This window comes from Penicillium griseofulvum (assembly GCF_001561935.1).
Source record: "Penicillium griseofulvum strain PG3 chromosome Unknown contig_79, whole genome shotgun sequence".
Taxonomy (NCBI): Eukaryota; Fungi; Ascomycota; class Eurotiomycetes; order Eurotiales; family Aspergillaceae; genus Penicillium; species Penicillium griseofulvum.
This window is the reverse complement of record NW_024467420.1, coordinates 2037503-2058796: the sequence shown is the minus strand read 5'-3', so window position 1 is coordinate 2058796 and position 21294 is coordinate 2037503. Positions and strand designations below refer to the sequence as shown.

General features: G+C 47.4%; 9 protein-coding genes across 9 annotated transcripts; 5 read left to right on the top strand and 4 right to left on the bottom strand.

Annotated features, from left to right (window-relative positions):
• Window positions 1-179: 179 nt before the first annotated feature.
• On the top strand, window positions 180-1244 carry PGRI_006700 (amidohydrolase family protein; the record flags this gene model as incomplete). The annotated part of the gene is made up of 2 exons (XM_040788383.1): window positions 180-290; window positions 348-1244. 2 exons carry the CDS (start codon window positions 180-182, stop codon window positions 1242-1244), a joined length of 1008 nt encoding a protein of 335 aa, XP_040652155.1.
• A 317-nt stretch (window positions 1245-1561) lies between these two features.
• PGRI_006690 (nucleic acid/nucleotide deaminase domain-containing protein) lies at window positions 1562-3278 on the bottom strand (the record flags this gene model as incomplete). The annotated part of the gene is made up of 2 exons (XM_040788382.1): window positions 1562-2904; window positions 2954-3278. The coding sequence occupies 2 exons, from the start codon at window positions 3276-3278 to the stop codon at window positions 1562-1564; spliced, it is 1668 nt and encodes a 555-aa protein (XP_040652154.1).
• A 2168-nt stretch (window positions 3279-5446) lies between these two features.
• On the bottom strand, window positions 5447-6219 carry erg2 (C-8 sterol isomerase ERG2; the record flags this gene model as incomplete). Its single annotated transcript, XM_040788381.1, has 2 exons — window positions 5447-5784; window positions 5853-6219. 2 exons carry the CDS (start codon window positions 6217-6219, stop codon window positions 5447-5449), a joined length of 705 nt encoding a protein of 234 aa, XP_040652153.1.
• A 2114-nt stretch (window positions 6220-8333) lies between these two features.
• Window positions 8334-9144, top strand: xgeA (putative endoglucanase; the record flags this gene model as incomplete). Its single annotated transcript, XM_040788380.1, has 2 exons — window positions 8334-8686; window positions 8748-9144. 2 exons carry the CDS (start codon window positions 8334-8336, stop codon window positions 9142-9144), a joined length of 750 nt encoding a protein of 249 aa, XP_040652152.1.
• Window positions 9145-11251: 2107 nt separating this feature from the next.
• PGRI_006660 (cyclin family protein) lies at window positions 11252-12529 on the top strand (the record flags this gene model as incomplete). Its single annotated transcript, XM_040788379.1, has 2 exons — window positions 11252-11895; window positions 11947-12529. 2 exons carry the CDS (start codon window positions 11252-11254, stop codon window positions 12527-12529), a joined length of 1227 nt encoding a protein of 408 aa, XP_040652151.1.
• Window positions 12530-14772: 2243 nt separating this feature from the next.
• PGRI_006650 (uncharacterized protein) lies at window positions 14773-15363 on the top strand (the record flags this gene model as incomplete). Its single annotated transcript, XM_040788378.1, has 2 exons — window positions 14773-14891; window positions 15075-15363. 2 exons carry the CDS (start codon window positions 14773-14775, stop codon window positions 15361-15363), a joined length of 408 nt encoding a protein of 135 aa, XP_040652150.1.
• A 422-nt stretch (window positions 15364-15785) lies between these two features.
• Window positions 15786-16564, top strand: PGRI_006640 (BTB/POZ domain-containing protein; the record flags this gene model as incomplete). The annotated part of the gene is made up of 2 exons (XM_040788377.1): window positions 15786-15829; window positions 15886-16564. The coding sequence occupies 2 exons, from the start codon at window positions 15786-15788 to the stop codon at window positions 16562-16564; spliced, it is 723 nt and encodes a 240-aa protein (XP_040652149.1).
• Window positions 16565-16914: 350 nt separating this feature from the next.
• Window positions 16915-18536, bottom strand: PGRI_006630 (GNAT family N-acetyltransferase; the record flags this gene model as incomplete). The annotated part of the gene is made up of 2 exons (XM_040788376.1): window positions 16915-17032; window positions 17092-18536. 2 exons carry the CDS (start codon window positions 18534-18536, stop codon window positions 16915-16917), a joined length of 1563 nt encoding a protein of 520 aa, XP_040652148.1.
• Window positions 18537-19071: 535 nt separating this feature from the next.
• On the bottom strand, window positions 19072-20520 carry PGRI_006620 (putative proline utilization protein PrnX-like; the record flags this gene model as incomplete). The annotated part of the gene is made up of 1 exon (XM_040788375.1): window positions 19072-20520. One exon carries the CDS (start codon window positions 20518-20520, stop codon window positions 19072-19074), a length of 1449 nt encoding a protein of 482 aa, XP_040652147.1.
• Between the last annotated feature and the right edge of the window lie 774 nt (window positions 20521-21294).

Sequence of the window (21294 nt, the reverse complement as noted above, 5' to 3'; positions counted from 1 at the left end):
GAGTGGTAACACGACATATGTCCTAAGGCTGTGCTTGTCCTGAATAAGAGAGAAGTGGCTGTCTCATAAGAAAATCGGTGAAGAATAGAAGTAGAAATGTCGGTCTCAGTCAGCTGCGGGGAGTACATGAACTTGTCAATAGCAATCCCCCAAGAAATACCACACTTGCAACATCCAAAATGGAGAGAATCGATGTACACACCCACTGCGTACCGCCCTCATATCGCGAGTACTGCCTACAGAGCGATTTTGCAGGAAGAGGCCACCCAGATGGAATGCCCGCTATCCCAGTGAGTCCTCTTGAACAACACTATACATCCATCGAATCCTCCTAAAATAAAATCCAGGAATGGAGCCCTGAAGCTCACATCGACTTGATGAACCAACTCAAGATCAAGAAATCAGTGCTGAGCATGTCATCCCCAGCAACACATCTAACCCCAGGCAACAACGAGGAAGGCCGATCCGTAACCCGACGCGCCAACATCGACATGTCCAAAATCTGCGCCGATCACCCAACCCACTTCCTCTTTTTCGCCTCCCTCCCCCTCCCAGACGTGGAAGGCTCCCTTGCAGAAATAGACTATGCACTAGACCATCTTGGCGCAGTGGGGTTTCAAATCCTGACCAATTCGCACGGCATCTACCCGGGCGATCAGCGCTTCGCTCCCGTTTTTGACAAATTAAGTGAACGCAAGACCATTGCCTTCTTTCACCCGACTACGTGTCTCATCCGGCACGGTGATGACGATGTCTCGCTTGAAAAGGTGACGCCGCTCCCCGGCGTCCCTGCACCTATTATGGAATTCATGTTCGATTCCACCCGGGCGCTTATGAGTCTGCTTACTTCTGGGACGGTCGATCGCTGTCCTGGAATCACATTCGTGGCTTGCCACTGCGGTGCGACGTTCCCGCCGATCATGGACAGGATTGCGGAGTTCTCGGCCATGATTCCCGGTTCGGGGGGTGGGATCACCGCGGAGAAGATTAGGCAGCTATTGCAGACGCGTTTCTATTTTGATCTTGCGGGTCTGCCGTTTCTGAATCAGATTCATGGTCTTCTACGGCTGGTTGATTCGTCCAGGTTGTTGTATGGGAGTGATTATCCATACACCCCTGCTGCGTTGGCGGAGTCTCTGGCTAAGAGAGTGGATGATGGACTGCAGGATTTATTTGGATTGGAAACAACGAAGCAGATTTTGGTCGATAATGCGCAGGATCTTCTTGGGGAAACTCGTGAATAGCATGGGTTTGCAAGCGGTCCATGTTCAATGGGAGAGATACTGGATTTGCAATAGAAGTGTCTGTTCGATTGAAATTAGTAATTTAAGCTTCTTATAATCAGTAGATCAAGAGCCTTACTATTGCTTAGTATCGAGAATGACAACTCTATTCCCTGGTTATCACAGAGGTACCATTCAAGACAGGGATCTTGAACTTTCTGAAGTTTCCTTGCTTGCAAGACACGAGTGGTGCAATGCCATGCATCTGAAACCTGGAAGAGCAAATATTGCGATAATGATTTCGACATAATAACGGGGATAACCGTTTCGGGACTGAATCAAGCCCCATCCCGGACAAAGTCAACGATTATTGTAAAACCACTGGGATGACGCAAGCATAGTTGCATAGTTGATACAGATGTATTGTGGGCCACCTTAGTCTCACTAATTGTAGATAAGCGGGAAATGTCTATAACATCTTTAGGCAGTGGCCCATCCGCATGGCGGATTGAGAGCCGGCCAGGGGAAGCAAAGTCGATATCAAGAAATATTGCACCGATCTGAACCACAAACTCGTTTTTAATGTCTTTGATGTTAAGAGAATATGGCAGATCATCTTGGTTTAGGCGGAGATAAGAGGTAGTGCTACTTTCAATAGACAGGCCTGCGCACGAATTCCTCGAGAAATCGTTGCTCGCAATTTTGGTATCATCGTCCGACTTGACGCTCGATATGGGGGAATCTTGAGACATCAGTTGAGTGATAGTTGTATTGCTCGCCGTCGATCCACTAGTTAAAGGTAAAAATGCCAGGCTCTCCGCTCCATACTGTTTTGGGGCACGAAGACCTGACTGGAACATTTTGGCCATGTTTGCCATTTCCTCGGCCATGGACTTTAATACAGCTTGCAGTCTCTGAGCCTCTTTGGAAGAATACTCCAGATCAGGTAATGTCCATTTCTCATAAAGCCGTCTGTGAGCATGGGAGATTCGGTACTCGCTATGCTTTTGTATGAACATATCGCAGAGATAACATGCAGACTTGCTGCATCCAATAAACCGCGGACTAGGATTATGAGGGTGTTTTGTGTAATGGATAATCTGCTGCATCTCTGCGTGGACAAAGCATATAGAGGAAGAGCCTTGTGGTTTCCTTCCTTGGAAAGCTTTCAACGTTTCAATGGTGATGTTGCAAAATAGAGGTCTATACCCTAGACGCCTGCCAACTCTGATAAGATCTCGACAAACAAAGAAGTATCGTGCAAGCTTGTCAATTTGACGTATTCCACCTCGGTCGCGGATTTGGGGAGAAACTTGCAACCGTTGAAGGTGTTCCTCCAGTAACCCCGTCCCGCCAACGCCAGCCAATTCAGCACAGCTTAATATGACATTTTTCTGGTACTCCTTTCTCATATTCTGGGGAATAGGTTCTTTGAAAGGCGAAAGGCAGGCTATCAACTGATGTGCCTTCTGCGTCAAGATTTCAAAATCTGGTAACTGGTTACTGATCGCGGATATCTCACTAACAAATGCCTGAACTTGTGATATTAGGAACGGCCTCCGCTTAACATAACGGCTAGGCTGGGGCAACCAAGGTGGACGAATTCTAGCAAGAATTCGATCATCACGGATATCAACAACCATATCGAAGATTTTGGCGCGAGATTCAGCCCGTCGTTTTCCTATACAAGTCAGCCGTCTTGAATATGTTATTTGCAAGCGAGGAACAACCTTCAGAGGCGTACTCGCTCACCAAAGCCATTATCTCATTCAGTTCACCGACTGTTTTATCCGATGGCGTGTGGTTGCTAGCGAGGCAGATGACTAGCCCATGTGCCTTCTCTTGAAGAGTCACAGCTGTCACATTTTCGACGCCTTCTTCCCGCTGGGCTAAGAAGGCAATATCATCGGCAAGCTGCATCTCATCCTCGGCTTTCAACAGGTGTTTTGTTGACTGGGTTGGGATGTCCTTTCGATAAGAATGCTCTTCGGATGGTTGATCTGTTAAGTTGCGTAGGTGTCGAACCGCTCGATAGAATTTCTGCGAGGGTAGCATTTGACTTGAATAAACATGAATAGGTAATTTAAATAATATCTGTGACAAGATTGCATCACGGAGAGGAATGAAAACGATCAATTAGCTTCGATCGAACGTTTAGAAGCTAGCAACACATGCACACACATTCCCATGATAGAAGGGTTAACAGATATATAATGGTACAAAAGCTCTCCGTGACGTGGCATATGAGTATGCGGATGCATGCATATTGGGAACCCGGGCAAATGCGAACGTGCCTTGGGCATGAGATTCGCATCCTCCTTTTTCGCTCTGCTACTCGGATTTTGTCAATATACTCACACCTACCTCAATTCATGAATGAAAAAGATTAAAGGTAGACCCCCGGGAAATCAAATCTTCAAGAGTTGTCATAAAGGGAGTTGGTTGGAATATCTATAAAAACATTATCTTAGCTCTTCTTCGATCCTCTGCCAATCAAGAATAACTTTGTACACTACTAGTTACTTCGGATGTTAGGATTATTGGTTCCTATAGGCAATAATCAAGGCTTAGCCTTGTTCCGACTCAACCTATTACCTCATGCAAGGTAGCCCAACTTGTATGGTCAAAGAATTTCAGGGGCCGGTTGACTGGCCCCATAACTTTTTTACAAAAAATACGGACCCTCGCAAGCTGATAGTAGGGTAGAAAATCTAGTTTTTCCCTTAGTATAACTTATAGTATATAACATGTCAGCTATTTAGATACTATATTCGATTTTCAGCCTAGGTTTCTGGGAGCCCTCTTATAGTATTGTGATTTAAAGATCTAACCTCTATGGTGCCTAACATAAGATATTCAACTTTTGAGGGGTCCCTGAAACTTGCGCTTAAAATTTAATAAGAGCATTAGCATGGCATTTCTATATCATTTCTATACTTAAAATAAAGATTGTCAATATAAAGTGGTTGCGATAAAGTAACATTTATATATGTACCTTTTGTATGGTCCGCCTAGTAAAAGGTACAATTGCATATGGTCCGTAGTTTTTGTAAAAGAATTGTAGAGCCAGTCACTATTTGCACGCCCAACCCCCCATTATTTGCTCTCCAGGAAGCCTATCCAAACAGCGCATTACCCAAAGTAGTGTGGAAATAGTAAGGTTTCTCTCCCTTAGAGAAAGGGCTCTATAGAAACTCGTAAAGCAAATCCCCAATGTCTTTTGTAATTATATTTGCGAGCACTTGATTATTAAGCTATACTTGATACCTACCTAGGTATCAGATATTATATCCTGAAGCCATCATCGCGATCATTGCTCTATTCGTCGCCTTAGCACAACTATCTTGTTGTGTTTGGAAATATATGAGAAGTCCGACAGGTAATAATACCATGTTATCTTAAAAAGCGATTGCCTAACGTTCTTAGCCTCAACCCTCCCTTTATATACTCCTGCTAGTCAAGTATGGAGGCCTCACAACAGACATGGTATGGCATTTTTACACACTTTTTAGCTTGACTAACAATGCTATATTTCAGATATACCAGGGGATTTTTATTTTGAACGGACAATTGTGGTAGGAAATATTGGTCGATGAAGAACCTTGATTGAGGGCAATGTTGGAATATATATATTGTGATCTCTACAGAATTTATCACCTAGGTTTAATATTCACATTATGAACCCCGTCGTAGTCTCCACTAGTGTAGGTAATGAAAGCTCGCTATTTTATCGAGTTGCTCAAATCGGACCTCATGCCAAATTGTAAAATGAAGCATCCAGAACAAGTATTAACCCGAGGGAGTGGCTGCTTTTCAATGGGAATATGCATTTAGCTATAGGCCATTCAAAACTACATAACTCTATGCGATGTAGTAACTGTTGGCAATGCAACATTGTAATGATTATTTCCATACTTCGACGTTCTCAAGTCTCTTTATAGTTGCCGTTTGTACTCCCAGGCATGTCCTAAACCACAGCTAAAATTCAACGATCAGTCTTTCAAAAACCAGCAACAACCTCAGCTGGTGATTTCATTAAAAATGTGCTCGGCACTACCGATTAAGTATGTATCAACCATATCCAGTAACTTTTACAACCGAAACCGTACCTCGCCAGGTACCCAACGCATAGAATCAAATCCCAATGCTCATATCATACATTCCATAGACCTCATCAATCCAGTCGAAGCCTTCATATCAACAAAGCAAAATAGTATGCTAAATTACAGCTTGAGCTGCAACAAGTTGCCAACCATCTCACGGGCAGTGATGCGAGTAGTAGCCCACAACGTCGGGAAGTCCAGGGTGCTGGAGAAGGTATCGGCGTAGCCGAAGAAGAGCATGGGAGGGATCCAGCCACGGGCGTACTCAAGCGCGAAGCAAGATTCATCCATCTTGTACTGCTTGACCTGTCCGCGGACCAGGTGGTGCACGCTACCGGCGGGGTAGACCTCGGGCTTGAACTCGCCGGGAACGTAGGCGAGCTGGGTACCCTGCAGGATGTTGAAGTAGTCATCGGCGGTGTGGCGACCAGTGTGGCCTTCAGTTCCGATGGCGGTACCTGCGGAGAATATACGTTAGAAATAGGAACGGAAACGGGGAAGGTCTTATCGCGGGCGCAAAACTCACCGAAGATGATCAGGTACTCAGTGATACTGGCATGGATCACGTACATGGCGCCCATGGCGCCGCCGGCGTTGTTGAATACCCATTCTTCTTGGGTGCTCAGGTAGTTGGGGCCGACCTTCTGCTCGAGTTCGGCGACGATGAAGTTGACGATGGAGCGGGTGTCTTCGCCGTGGGCGGTGATGGCGCGCTGCGACAGATCGTGCAGATGCTCCGGGTCGAAGATGTAGAATTGTTCAAGGCGCGCATCGAGGAATCGGTAGACGGCGGAGAACAGGGCCAGGAAGATGGCGAGGAAGCTAAGAGACTTCAGGGAGAAGCATCGACAGCGGCAGCCGGAGCTGGAGGACTTGGAGGATTTAGAAGGCATCTTGGGGATTGGGGGAAAGGTCCTGGAGTGGAAAAGAGAGACAATTGAAGTCTTTAAATATAAAATTTAAACCCCTGGACACCCCGGAGTTCCACCCCAAGTGGGGCAAAGCAAAACAATTGAAACAATATATGTAGTTCAACACCCTCACTTTTACTCAATTGATTTTATACATGTACTATAAATTCCTTGCTCGAATATGTTTCATTTCTTACATATGTATATGTAGTTTAATACATGCACCTCTCATGTACTCGTGAAATCTGTCGAGTTGAATGATTTTGCACGTAGATGCGTTTGTATGTGTTTGCACTGTTTGTTTACCTTAACACCGTCAACAGGCCATGCCGGATGTTCACAATCCGAATTGTCGTCACTTCCATTGGCCAATTGTCCTCGACATCGTATTTTGCCAATGAGGTTGCCTATGCTGGAGGTACTTTGTACTTCACTGTCCGACGTTCCAATAGATGGCTCACATCGCATTTGCTGTGATCCGCAGTCCGCGGAACCCGACGCCAAGAGATATCAAACATTACTCTTCTATACTCCCCGAGCTCCAAAGCGAGTTGATTCATAAGTGCCGCTGTCGCTGGATTTTCAGGTAATACTATACCGGTGGAATCCCTTTTTTGAGCAACACACCTCATTGCAACATCCGGTGAAAACGTAGCCGCCTTTCCTGGCAAATAGGATGCATCATTTTGGATCACCACAGTTGGTGGTCTTTGCATGTCATCTCATCTCACCTCTCAGCGATTGTAGCAATTATGTTTGCCGAATTGTGCGCCGTCCGGTGTGGACAATGTGCTGAGGGTGTAGATCAACCCAGCGTCCTTCAGGTGATGGTTCTTCGGCAAGACAGAATCCCTCCGCGAGGACATAGTGTCGGTAAACGGTCCGGATACATATATATCCATGACTGGCGGAGTCAGATCATTGAGTATGTCGCTGTCTACTTGGTATAATGCTCCGACAGATGATTAAAATCGGTCCGTCCAAGGCCCCTTTTCCGCTCCCTGCGCCTTTGATATAGTGTGATCAGGAGATTGTTGTCGTGGATTTCGCCCAGGGTCACCTCCGCTATTCTCCTGAGAACAGATTGTGTGAACGGGTTGACGTTACGGACTTGAAGCTAGGAGGCTACATATCGGCTAAATACAGCGATTGCATGAGCAGCCTCGGAAGTGATGACGAGTTCGATGCGTCCGTGCCTGATACCAAGGATATCGAATGAAAACAAGAACCGTTTGGCTTCTTCACTGCCACTTCAACTTGAAAGTCAAAATGTCGATCATCGCCCATTGAAGAACGGTCGGTATTCCGCAATCTCCGGCTTGGAGTTAATATGCAGCCGATTTTGGGGTTAGCATCTATTTTCCGGGGAGTCTTGGGTTGCTTTTGCGGGGTTGAAGAATTGGAGGTGACGATGTGGCTGTTTCGCAATTCTCAAAATCTCCAGGGCATTGTATATTGACATCTCCCAGATGCGTTCCCTTCACACTGGCCCCTGTCTGTATAACACAGACAAGCACATGTTCCTCTCGGAGAAACTTCGCAAATACTAAGGTCGGTTTCTTCAGGGGAATCTTCAACAAAGCGGATACCTTCAGCAGCCTCTGATTTGACCACATTATAGAACCAGCACTTATTCGCCCCGCTCTGGACGCCATCGTCTCATATTTGTTGCCAACGCCCGGAGATCTTCCCGAATCAGCAGGAAAACGGATAACGCCCTGCATAACAAGCTTCCAGTCGTGGAAAAATTCCTCCACAATGTCTAAGGAGGCGCATTTTGTGGCTCCGGCAATCTCCCTCAATCCCGGCTGCCCGGTAAGCCTAGTCGCCTCTTACAAGCATCGGATCAGCCGGTTGTGGAGTCCCTGTCATGAGCTGATGGATAGTGAATAGCACCCTAATCTGAAATGTGAGACAGGATTACTCCGTGCTCCATACGGAGCATGAACCCATTCGATGTCATTCCCTAAATAGACGAGCTTCCGAGAGAACATGGCATGTATAAATCAAACCGACAACCCCCGTTCTATACCCCCAGACTCTCGTTTTCATTCCAGCAGTCTCATCTATCCTGAACATCTGTTCCACAAAGCACAATGAAGTCCTTCATCGCACCCGCTCTCCTCTCCCTGGCGTTGTCCACCTTGGGCGACGCCGCCTCCGTCCCAACCAAGGGCCTCGTACGTCGCGCAGACTTCTGTGACCAGTGGGGCACAGCCACGACCGACGATTACATTCTCTACAACAACCTCTGGGGCCAGGACGACGACCCATCCGGCACCCAGTGCACGGGACTGGACAAGGTCGACGGCAAGACGATCTCGTGGCATACCTCGTGGTCGTGGGCCGGTACTAAGTGGCAGGTTAAGAGCTACGCCAATGCCAAGTTGCAGTTTACTCCTAAGACTTTGAGTGCTGTTACCAGCATCAAGTCTGCCTGGGAATGGAGGTAAGATTTGAGTGGCGCATGGGCTACTTTCGAATGAAGGGCTACGCTAACCATGGAATAGTTACTCTACCACCGATATCGTTGCTGATGTCGCATACGATATGTTCCTCAGCTCTACTCCCGATGGCAAGGAGGAGTACGAGATCATGGTGTGGCTTGCTGCTCTGGGTGGTGCGGGCGCCATCTCATCCACTGGCAAGCCCATCGCTACCGTCACCATCAGTGGTAAGGAGTGGGATGTGTACGTCGGTCCTAATGGTGCCATGACCGTGTACAGCTTCGTCGCCAAGGCTACGGTTACGAGCTACTCTGGAGACCTGATGGACTTCTTCAAGTACCTCGAGAAGGACCAGGGTCTGAAGGATAGGTTGTACTTGATTGATGTTCAGGCTGGTACTGAGCCATTCACTGGTAAAGCCGATCTGACTGTTTCATCATACACTGTTGCCGTTGTTTAAATAGTTAGCAGCAGAATGTTGAGACTTTGGCGGGGATGGTGTATATTCGTTAAGAAATGAAATATAGAATTCAAACCCCTCAAACACCGGAATCATAACGTACCATGTTTCCAATAATAGAGCCATAGTGACATAGACCTGCGTTGTCAGGATATGTACTCCGTACTCACGGTCGCATTCTTTGTGTTTCACCCCCACGCATATAACTCCTCTCCACCAACAGCTCTAACCGCCCACCCAACACTGAAACAAGCCCTACGAATCCTGATACCGCCCCCATCACAAGCGCATAGCTCTTAGACCCCCCAATAGACCCAACAATAATGCAGCCTGATTCACAGCTGAAAGGAAACGTGGAAACCTAGCTTAGGAACCAACAGCGTCTAAATAGCGAGACGCTCAGTGACACGAGGCGCAGGTTCCAACATTCCATACGATGATTTCATAGGACTCTCAGGCGGAAGGGCGGGTGACGATCCGCAGAAAATCCCCAAGCATTGCAAAAGCAGGAGTAGCGCGCGTAGAGAACTAAGAATAACCTCACAAAATTAGAAACGCGAAACGTCGCAGCGCTTCCATGATGTTGGGATTGTAAGCGCTGAGCGGGAGGGCGGGAGGTGGGAGGGAAGAGGGCGCTTATATAGATGCATATGCAGTGTGTTTGGTCTTTTTTTAGGGTAACGCTAAGAGTGCTAATGCACGGAACATTGCATGCATCCCACGGCCTCGATTACTACGGAGAGAAAATAAAAAAGGAAGAGGTTGGGAATGAAAATCGATAGATCTAACGGGAACACGGGGGGGAAAGGGAGGGAAAATAATGTACGGAGTTCAGTGATAATATGACCTCCCTTATGTGAGGTGGGATAGGAGATCAAAATGTGTTGGATAGTTTTTCCCCTACAAGGAGTTCGAACACGCTAAAGACCTGTGACAGGGATTTGGGATCCAATGAGAAATCTAATAGAATAAAAAGGACATAAAACGAAAAAAAAGGTGAACAGGGGAAATCGGAAACTGACAGGTTTCGATTGATTGGGCACGAATGAGTTCACGGCGCCAACCTGAAATCGCCACCATTTTATTTTTCAGCTGACTATTTTAGATGGATTGTTGGATATTTGTTAGAGACTTGGAGACTTGGGACGCGTTCAAGGAATGGAATGGACATAGTCAAATGAGGTTATAGGATATCCCTGTATAAAGAAATAACTATCACAATTAAGTCAAAGTCTAAATAACCAACAGTAAACTAGTTAAAAAGATCCAAAACTGTTCTAAACCTATTGGATAAATCTAGGGATAATAACGCACAGGTACAATAATAGTCTATCAAAATGTACATCACACAACTCCTCGACAAATCAGCTCACTGTCTTTCGTCTCAGACCTTCGCGCGCGAAAAAAAAAAAGAAAAAAATAGATATCTTAGATCCAACTATGCAGGTGTTCTATTATCCCCCTGTTGGTTTATCCTCTCTTCTAACTGGATCCCCATCCTTGCAGGGGAATCATAGTGGTGCCCCCTCCCCCTCTGGCGCATACCAGATACTATAACTAGAGAGGTATTCCACCCAGATTCTTCACGACATTCACACGCCTCATCTTTTCTTTTTAATACTATTCTTTGGACCTTTTTCTATAATAATTTCCTCTCAGAAACATTATTTCCAATCTATTGCTTCACTTGCATACTGTGGATTGTGTCTCGAATAAATATCCCCAGGTCTCAGAAAAAACGTCAGTTAGGGCTATCGATACGCGTTGACACGACAACCCCAACTATCCCATCCTTACTTGCAACATTCTTTTTTCCGAAGAAACTACTTCATATTTGAAAGTTATCCTGCTGGTCAGGAATTCAACTTTTTCACTCTGAACATTGTGTTTTGACATCTTTCCTTTGCACTTTGTGTCGACTCTCTGATACCCCCAAAACAAAGACCTTTGTACCTTTTTGTCTATTCGATTAGATTGTTCGAGACAATTCGTTTGTCCCTTGGAACTCTTTGATCTCTGCCTGTTTGTCGACATACTTAATTCGCATCCTCGACCTCTTCTACCTCTTCTACCTATATCCCTTCTGTCACATCCCTATATCATAAATATGGATTCATTGTCACTCAACCGCGCAGCTCTCGATGAGTTCGTCACTACCAGAGTGACTCGAGAAATGGTGGCATACTTGGCCCAACAGGCAGCCCAGGTCATCCGCTGTGAAGCTCATGTCACCAACACCGTCAACCAGAATGGCCAACCTACACCACCATCCACACCTCCAATGGAACCCACAGACTTGCCTGACTTGCCATCAATGGAGGTCTTCATTGCCTCACTCGTCGCCCGGTCGCAGGTGCAGGTACCTACTCTCATGAGCTGTCTGGTCTACCTCGGTCGTTTGCGTTCTCGTCTGCCTCCAGTCGCCAAGGGCATGCGCTGCACTGTCCACCGCATTTTCCTTGCTTCGCTCATACTTGCCGCCAAGCAGCTTAATGACTCCAGCCCCAAAAACAAACATTGGGCCCGTTACACCGCAGTGAGGGGATTCGACGATTTCGGCTTCTCTCTCCCCGAGGTCAACCTCATGGAACGCCAGCTCCTCTTCCTCCTCGACTGGGACCTGCTCATTACTGAGCAGGACCTCTTCACTTATCTCGAGCCCTTCTTGGGTCCCCACCGCCAGCGTCTCATTGCCCGAGAGCAAGAACGTCTCGAGGAGGAAAATCTTCACAAGCAACAACACCGCGAATGGTATGGCATCTCTTTCTATCACCTGTTATTCTGAAAACTAACCCACCCCAGGCGCAGTCTTCACGCATCAGCGGATTTACTATCCAGCCGCCTTCGCCGCCAGAAGCCCGAGACCCGCAGCGACACCCGTCGCGCAAACGAGTCTCTCCGTCGTCTCCCCAGTCATGTCTCTCTACCAGCCATGCACAACATCCGTGCAGCTACACAGAACGCCGCCGAACATGATCGCTACAACCCCTACCAGCGTCAGCGCGCATCTCCTAACAGAGTCAACCGATCTGTCTCCCCACCATCCGTCCGAGACGTGCCAGGTCTCTCCCACGCCGAGACCTTCAACTCTCTCTGCTCGCGCTCATCCAGTGCCGCCCCAAGCTCAAGAGGCACACCAGCTTCCATCAGCACCGTTTCCTCCAATGGCGCCGACGACGTCATGCTCACGGACCCAACCCGCAGCCCATCATCCGCCTCGCCAACATACGGCTACGTGGACGTTGCCGAACTCGACAAGTCCATCGAGCCTATCCGCCAGCCATCCAAGAAGCTAAAGACCAGCAACACCCACAGCAGCGGTTTCGTGGCTCGTTTCCTAGCCTCCGCAACAGGCTCATACATGGGCGGTCGTCGATCCCACTAAATCGAGCCGGTTCTCGATTTTTCTTTTTAGCAATGCTGATCTTTACTTAATCACTGATGTTACGCATCCCTATTTCCTATCTCATCTATGCCCTACACATCCTACTCCATATGACTTTTATTTCCTTTTTCCATTTCCATATTCCTGCTTTTGAAAAAAGCTGTTCCGTTGATACGCACATGTGCCAATACCCCCTTCACACTCGCCCAATACGTCCAGCTTGATTCCGCGAGAATTGTGACCCTCTCTGAATTTCCTTTCGTCTTTTCTTCACCCTCGCTACTGCATCTCGCGCATTCGGCCTTTGTATGTCGTCTGCTATCTTTATCCTTGTCTACCTTTCACTCGTTCTGGATTATATGATCCCACGCTTAGACTCTTTGCTCGCGCTGTACGTTGTACTCTTGATGTACTTACCTCCTACTTGGACAATGAAATCTCTTTTGGATCTATATTGTATTGTAAAAGTGTTACTATAGTAGTAAGTATTAAGTAAGAATATAGTGTACTCCTTGCGTACACAGGAGTCTATATTGAATATCACTACCACCCCCCACTGTCCTTGTCTTACATATAACCTTAATCCTCAGCCTCATTACCCTCGTTCTCCCCAACAGAATTACAGTCTCGTCAAAACCTAAACTTCCATCCCAAATGGCGCAATTGTTTGCTTGTGGACTTTTGCTATTTAAACCTCCATAGGCCTCCCTGACTTCTTCCTCTCTCCATATATCAACTGTCCTTGATCGACTCCACTCTCAAGGATATGGCAAGATGCCAGGGACCTTATATTTATCGATAGTGATCTCCACTCCAGAGGCGCTCCACGGGATGGATACGACTAAGTACACTTGGGAGCACGCGCGAATCGGATAACCAAGAGAATACACTCGCCAGATTCTCCACCATGTCAAAACAGCGGGACCTCTCTATTTATTCATCTCTTTTGAATACCTCTTAAAGGTCTTTAATACCTCTCAAATACCTCTCAAATGCCTCTCAGATATCTCTCAAATATCTTTTTATATGCCTTCTATAACTGAATATACGCAGCAGAAAGGTATGTGATGTGCGAACTGATATCTTTCATAAATAACATGTTATTGATGACTCTAGATAGGTGCCAGACTCACAGCTTGCCTAAGAGAGAGGCCTACGTCAAGATGGATGCTATAATGTGAGATGATTTACGGAAGAGTGGAGGACGATGCACTGGTCCTAGGGACTATGAAGTTTGACAAAGTGGTTGCACAAATAACAAACAAGGTCCAGTTGCCTACCTCCGAACTTGACGCCCTTTTTGCCCCTTTTGAAAAACCTCAGCTTGGAATAAGTCACATCCTCGTCATTCTTCATTATCTTTTGCCCTTCAAGACTGAATATCTCTCACATTTGAGGCAGGATATTCCTCCTCATGGAAAGACCTGCAAAACGGAAGAAATACTCGGGCCAAGTGATAGTCATTTCATAGCAACGTGAGTAACCCGTGTTTCTCTTGGGAAGGTGTGTTCTAACACTTGTTATCTACCTAGTATACTTCCACTCATCCACGGTCCCTGATGATGATACAACTCCTATCAAGCGGCCAGGAATACACCATCTCGAGGGATCTTCTCTGCGCAGAGTCATGAGTGCTTTCCGCAATGTTCGAGCCCGGATTTCGAGAATTCCAGGAGATAGTAACCTCGCAAGAAGAAGAATGTCTTATCTCGATACGTGGTGTGGACGCACCTATCCAATCGCTGTGTCTCCGGATTGCCAACTCCGACACCGACAGTGAGGAAGATAGTATCTCAGCTGCCATAAAGCTGGCTGAGCTGATATGGATACCAACCTGATTGATGTAGCCCATATCTGCTGGAACGGAAGAAGTCGGCTCAATCCAGCGACACAGAAGAGAAAGGGACGGGCAAGGCGGTTCCGCTTAACGTGGTAGGCCTAGAGCCACACCGTTCCTTGAAACTTCCAGCTATGCGACCGAGCTGTCCCGCATGGATATCCGCCACCAAGCATCAGGCTTGAACTAAAGTTTCACTGAGTGGCGGGATAAAGTCTTTACAGCCGTCTGGGTCCACGCTGTAGTTAGACTCGAACGAGAACCAGCAATCAAAACGGCAAAAGACCTACTAGCACTGACTAGACTAGAGGAAACAGTCCAGGGCTAAGGTTGATCTGCATCTGAGCCCAAGGTTTGGATGAAATGGAGGCTAGGCGATTTCTCGAGGACTGAGAAGATTTATAGTATGGACATTGCGATGGCGTTTGAAGATTTTCGTATTGTCCATTCTGGCCTTAATGATGTTCTGGATAACAGTATTGGAGGATTTGGCATCTTTTTCGGACAGATTGATGACGACAAGGAGTAGGTAACCTTTCATCTTCATGAGACCTTGGTCGTGGAGGTTGCGGTTGGGATTCGCGACATCCTCGCCAGATTCGACAGCTTAGTTAAGAACCGCGGTTATCTACACCAATTACTCTGGTGAGTCACTGTCGAGCTCCTCCCGTGTCCGGCTGGATTGCTAACCTTGCATTTGCTATCTAGGATATCCGCAACATCTTATGATAGCTGGGTCGCTGGGTCGCTGGGTAACAACCGCATCGTTAAGAACACCCGTAAGATCGAGATGCCTTGGGACCAGTTGGCTATTGAGGCCTCTGAGTGGCGCCGTCTCATTAACCATGAGGAGCTGGTTGCTGCTAGGCATGCGGCCGTTTCGGCCTTCCGCACCCTGCGCGTTCTCGCCGTCGACACTCATCTGCCTGCTGACCACATCGATCATGACACCATGTCTGCATACCTGGCAGGCTTTCCTTTCTCTTGGGAAGTGTAGATGCTTTCCCTTGTGCTTTTTTGGCCTATGGTGAGGCAGTGACAGTTCGATTCTTTCCAATGAGTTCTCCGGCCACGACTCGGGGGGTGTCCGGTGGCTCTTAGTATTCTTTTCACTACATACTCATTTTGACTTCTTCTGTGTCTTTTCATATTTGCGATGATTCGAGGGGCTTTCGCCATTGCTTCCTCGGGACCCCACTGGTTATATTCTGAGGGCCATACAACAACATTGGAGTTATCCATATCTCCTTCCAATGAACTACACTTAATGAATGAAGTTTGTATTGGTGTTTGTAGTCACTGCATAGACAAACAAATACCATTAGAAGCCATCATATAAAGCTATCTCCACATCACTCGTCAATCTCCCCTTCAAAATCCACATCCAGCCTTTCAATTAGCCACCCTATCAAAGTCAGAATGAATGAGCCCCCTGGACAAAGCGTTGCATCATTCGCAACAGTGTAAGTAAGATATCCCCCGAGGGTGAAATCCATCTAACACTTCACACTTCATCTAGCAAACTTCCACTAATTCATGGCCCGCTAGTTAAAATCCAAATCCAACCGTTCGGCCACGAATACACAATTTCGAAAGGACTCCTCTGCGCAGAATCACCAGTTTTCACAGCCATATTCGAAGGCAATTTTCTCGAAGCCCAAGACCAAACACTAAAACTGGAAGCAATAGAAGACGTCATCTCTCCGCGGAGTTTCGAAGCTCTCATCCAATGGCTATACCTTCGTTCCGTCAAGTTTGATGTCGATGATAATTCGCCCGGAGAACAGATCTCCGCTGCCATTGAACTTGCAAGGCTTGCGGATATGTACAATATCACGGGTATAGAAGCGCAGATAACGCAATATATCAAGAGAATCATCATCGCCAATCCGGATCCTGACTCGACGGAAGACAGGATTGTATGCGACAATAATACGGCTTTGATAGGACGGGAAGATATTATTTCGGGGATTATCCTACATCGCGATCATCCAGTTCGACGTCTTTTGGCTCAAGCATGTGTTGGGGCATATCTTCAAATCGAAGACCACAAGTTTGCTAAGCTGGCTCAAGAATATCCTTGTTTTGGAGCTGATCTCCTTCACGAAGTGAGGTTAACTCTAAATGGGCTGAAACCCTATTACAAGGCTCTTTTCAAGGACCCTATTACAGGGAAAAGAAGGTATCTTAACCAGTGACATTGTATGGTTGAGGAAGATGTATGAGTGCATGCGAGAAACTTGTCGGCTTTTAGTGGAGGATTTCTTGTGGGACAATTGTTGATGTTACTTGGGTAGGGCTGACATACATCTAGGCGTCTAAATAGTCCGGGAAAGGAGTCTAGGTTGAAACTAGAAGGTTGGTGAAATCAAATGTCACCCAGTTCGATAAGTAATAACCAGACCGGTAATTTTATTGAACTAAGCCGCCCATGATAAACGAGCAAGACAATATTGAAATCAAGTGAAATAAGAAAAGGTAAAATCCAGGCAATGCTAGCTGTTTCGTTATTCATGATCATCTCAATGCAAACCGCCACCGGACATCTCTATAAAGCCGGGCTTTCCCAGTACTCGCGCTTGATCCTCATGATAGCAGAGTGTTTATGCGGGAAGCTGACTTCACCTTCTTTATAAAAGCCCGCTTCTTGGAGGTAATTAATAAGTCTGAGAGAGGTTAGCATATCATCCTTTCCTGATTGGGAATAACACCGGTAAAAACTCACTTGAGATTATCAACCCGCGGCTCCAACACCACAGATTCAGTCCGCATATCTGCCAAGAAGCAGTGATGCACCAGCGCACTTAACCAGACCGCAACCCGATGCGCACCGCGGAACTCCTGCTCCCCAACAAGCAGATGAATACCCCGATCGTAATTACCCACGTGGTCAACAAGTCGTCCCAGCGGATCTTCCTTGACCCAGTAGATCTCAAAATAGCCAAATGGCTTCCCGTCCCAACATCCGATAACAGGGAAACTGTGGCGACTGGTCAGACTAGCCAGCAGGAACTTCTCCTGCACAGACTTCGGTCCTCCTTCAGACCACATCGCCTCCACTCGCGGCACGTTCATCCACCGATGCAGCGTGTCGAGATCAGAGGAGATATCTTCAGTGAGATGCTGCGCGACGCTCGTCACAGACGTACTAACAGGCGTCCCGGGTCTACCATCATCACCACGCTTCTGTGACGTCATCGGTACAAACGCGACCCGGAACGAAAGGTACTGCTTCAGACTGGGAATGTAGCGCACGTAGAACACCTCACCCTGGTGTGGGGGTTTCGGGCGCACGGGGTGTCGCACGCCGTTTGTGGAGGTGAATTGCATTGGCGGGGGTGGGTAGTATGTTGGTAGATGGCTGCCCGATGTGAACGGTCCTACCGAGGTGAACTGGCCCATATTCGCCGTGTGGAAGGTTGCCTCCATGGGCGCTAGCGTGGCCGGCGGTGGGCCGACTCGGCAGTCGGGCGCAGGTGACCCAGTAAGCGACCGGATGGGAGGTGTTATTGTGCCTCCTCCAGTTGGCGACAATGTGAAAAGGAATAGACGTGGGTCAAGCTGCCAGAAACTGCGTCGGCTTACAAACATACTTGACCAGCTGCTTGAGTCGCGGGTTTCAATGGGCTGAAGGCCGACGGAGGAGTCCTCGGTCGCGATTAAGCCCATCCGCTCGAGCTTTTGGAGGAGGTTTCGGCCTTTGAAGATTCCTTCGCGTTTGATCTTGATCCGCCATTCGCCTTTTGGTCGTCCATCGGGCGGGGTCTTGATTGAGGCGGCGGTCTCCACGTGTAGGTCTGGTTCTGGCTCGTGAAAGTACCACGATAGAGTTGCCCAGAGCATCATGGCGATATGGCGTGTGGGTGAGGTCACGGATTTGAAGTCGCTTGTTGGTGGGTTGACTATATACGAGATGTAGAGAGAGTCGCGGGTCAAGGTGGGGGTAGTGAAACGGCCAAAACTATCCTCAGAGTCGCGGGATTTCTCTGAATCTGGATCATCTTGCTCTGTCTTCCGAGTCTTCTCGGTGTTGATTATGATTGTCCAACCTGGGGGGAAGGTGGACTTGTGATGTATGTTGAAATCAGTGGATTTGAAGGTCACCCCACCAAAAACGGGTGATACGTCAAAGGTGAGGCCATTGGGTAAGTGGCAGGTGGTGTTTCGCATGGCGAGAATATTTTAGAGGTATTGGGAGGAGTCCAACGACCTCTTATATAAGAGCAGACTTTTTATCCCTTCCCCTCACTGCGCGGGGTGAACAAATCATCCAATAGCTTTAATATCCAATACGAATAAGTGGATTGGTAATGTGAAGCTCGAGATTGACAGAAAAAAAAGAGAAGGGAAGTTTGTCCGAGAGGTTACATGACCGGTGACGCAGACCATCAGCCCACTATGGAGCTTGAAATGAGCTTCAACTTGTGTTTAGCTATATTATCTATACAAAAGTCTTGATTCTTTTTCTTGTTTCTAGTTTTAAAATACTATTTAATACTCTGATCACAGCCATGGCTATATTGTTTCATGCTATTTTACATTATTTCATATTATTTCCATGTTCAAGCCTTAATTTAAAGATATTATGGCTCGGGAGATCTGTTGATCAACCAAAAAACTTGGATAGAAGTTGAAAAAAGATTAGCCAATAAGAAACAATGTAAAATAAGCAAAAAAAGGTATCAAATCAAATGCTTCAAAAGCTTCAAAAATCTTCCACTGTCGTCCCCAACTTCCGCTCTCGTGCCAAGCGCACCAAATCTCCGCCCGTCACGAGATCCATCAACCCAAGTCCGACTGATTTATAGATGACATTCCCCCGCTGGGACCATTCACGAAGGCTCTTTTCTTCATCCACAGTCGCCGCATCACGAGTGGCATCACGAACCATCAGTAGCTCACCCAACTCGACAACCTGTTTCGGCTTAATTCCGGCTTGAATAATCTCGCCTGCCTCTTTCATGGCCGCATCTAGACTATCCACCACAATCACACCACTACGGTGGATATGCTTGTGCCAGTGGCGATGCGCGGGCTGAATATTGACCTCATCTCGAAGAATATCCGGGTGGATCTCGGTCATATGTGCCTTGTATGATCCAATTGCACAAATCAACCGCCCTTTTTGGCGACCTTCGCCGGAGGTGAGGTATTCCGCAGGGAAAAGCGGCTCCGCGGATGGAGTACAACAGAAGATCGCGTCGGCCTTGCGCACATGGGTTTTCAAAATGCGACTATACTCGCCGAAATCGGTGCTGACAGCGGAGAACTTGACATCCCCGCGCCATTCGGCATTTTCGGGCTGATAGATTTCCTGCAGAAGTTTGGATGCCCGGTCGAAAGAACGGTTCACAATGATTACCCGGCGGATATCCTCACCGCGGAGAACCAACGCTAAGCGAATGTGCCAGTAGGCCTGTGTGCCCGCTCCGAATACGAGAATAGTGCGTACCTTCTTGCGCCTGTTGAACATCATCAGTGAAGCCAAGGCCGTGCGGAACGCCGTCAGCTCATGGGCATTGATCAAGGCGAATGGCAGACTTTCACCATCTAGCAGTGTCACACAGCCGCGGGGCGATGTGTCACGAGTTCCTGCGCCCGGCCAAGCGCCAAGAGTTTTAGAAATATTTGATGTAACATTTTGCTGATTGACACAACCAGTGAGGAGCGTGGAACTCTCCACGCTTGATCCTGTTGTGCTGCTCTCGTTGGCGGTGGTGACAGGGCTGATTGAGTTACTGTCCTCTTTATCTTCTTCCGATCCCACGGACAAATCACTCAGCTCGGAAGATAAGGAAGCTACCGAGTTCCGGAAAGAGCCTCCCCTACGCGAGGCAATCTGTTCCTTCTCCTGAGTGTCCAGGTTGTCCCGTTCAATCGCACAGCCGGCATCGCCCCCGTCCTGCAGGGAAATCATCTTGATACCAATTGTCTGGCCCGTACTGGCGGGCATGAAGAGGGTGGTGCGGCCATTCTTACGAGTAATGGCAGTTCGCTGGGGCTGATAAGTTGCTGAGCAACCTTTCTCCTGAGATCCACTGGAGTATTCTCGTAGAGCCTCGGCGAGATTGCGCTGGAGATTCTGAATCTCGTCGCGAGAGAGCGCATGTAGTAGCTCACGGAGCTGGGATCGGGAGATGATGGTGAGCGGCATGAAGGCGGTACTGGAAACAAAAAAGGGAGAGAGGTGTAAATGTGAGAAGGGGAGGGAACAGAAAGTCTAAGATATGCGAAGAAGGTCCAGTTAGCCAAGACAGTCCACCACGCCTCTGCCAAGAGAGAAGTGAAACAGCTCACAGTCTATTATTGTACACACAAGTTATCTACCAAGCCCCAATGGAGTAAAAAAAAAATGGGGAACTCGGGCGAAATAACTCGGTGTCGGAAAGAGCCAAGTCGCCTTCGCCGAGGATGACGACAGCTGCGACCTTTGAGGTGGGGGGAGAGCGGGGGGGATCAGCAAATATAAAACAGCAGTAATTCAACAGTTCAAGTCACAGGCCTGATCAGAAATTGGAAATAGAAAGATAGAAGGTCTAGTTGAAGAAGAAAGTGTACAGAGTACGGAATAGAATATCAAAGATAGCTGCATTCAGGATGCGAAGCCAAGCCCAATGCGGAAATTTGTATACGCCACTTAGCAGCCAGATTCCTGAGGCAACAATCAGATATCACAGGCTTGTTCGTATTCGTTTGGAAGCTTGATCCTTAGATGAGATATACTTAGATCTGCATTGGTCAAAACTGCCTTTTGCATTTCTTCTCTTTTCCCATGTCGCTGGAGTTTGTGGTCGCTATGCGAAGACATGACATCCGCAGTCCACGGGTTGAAGGTGAAATTACTAACACGGTGACCATTGAGCGAGCAATTAGAGTATCATCTCAAATACAGCTCTAAAAAAAAGATAATCCTTAAAACACCATTCTC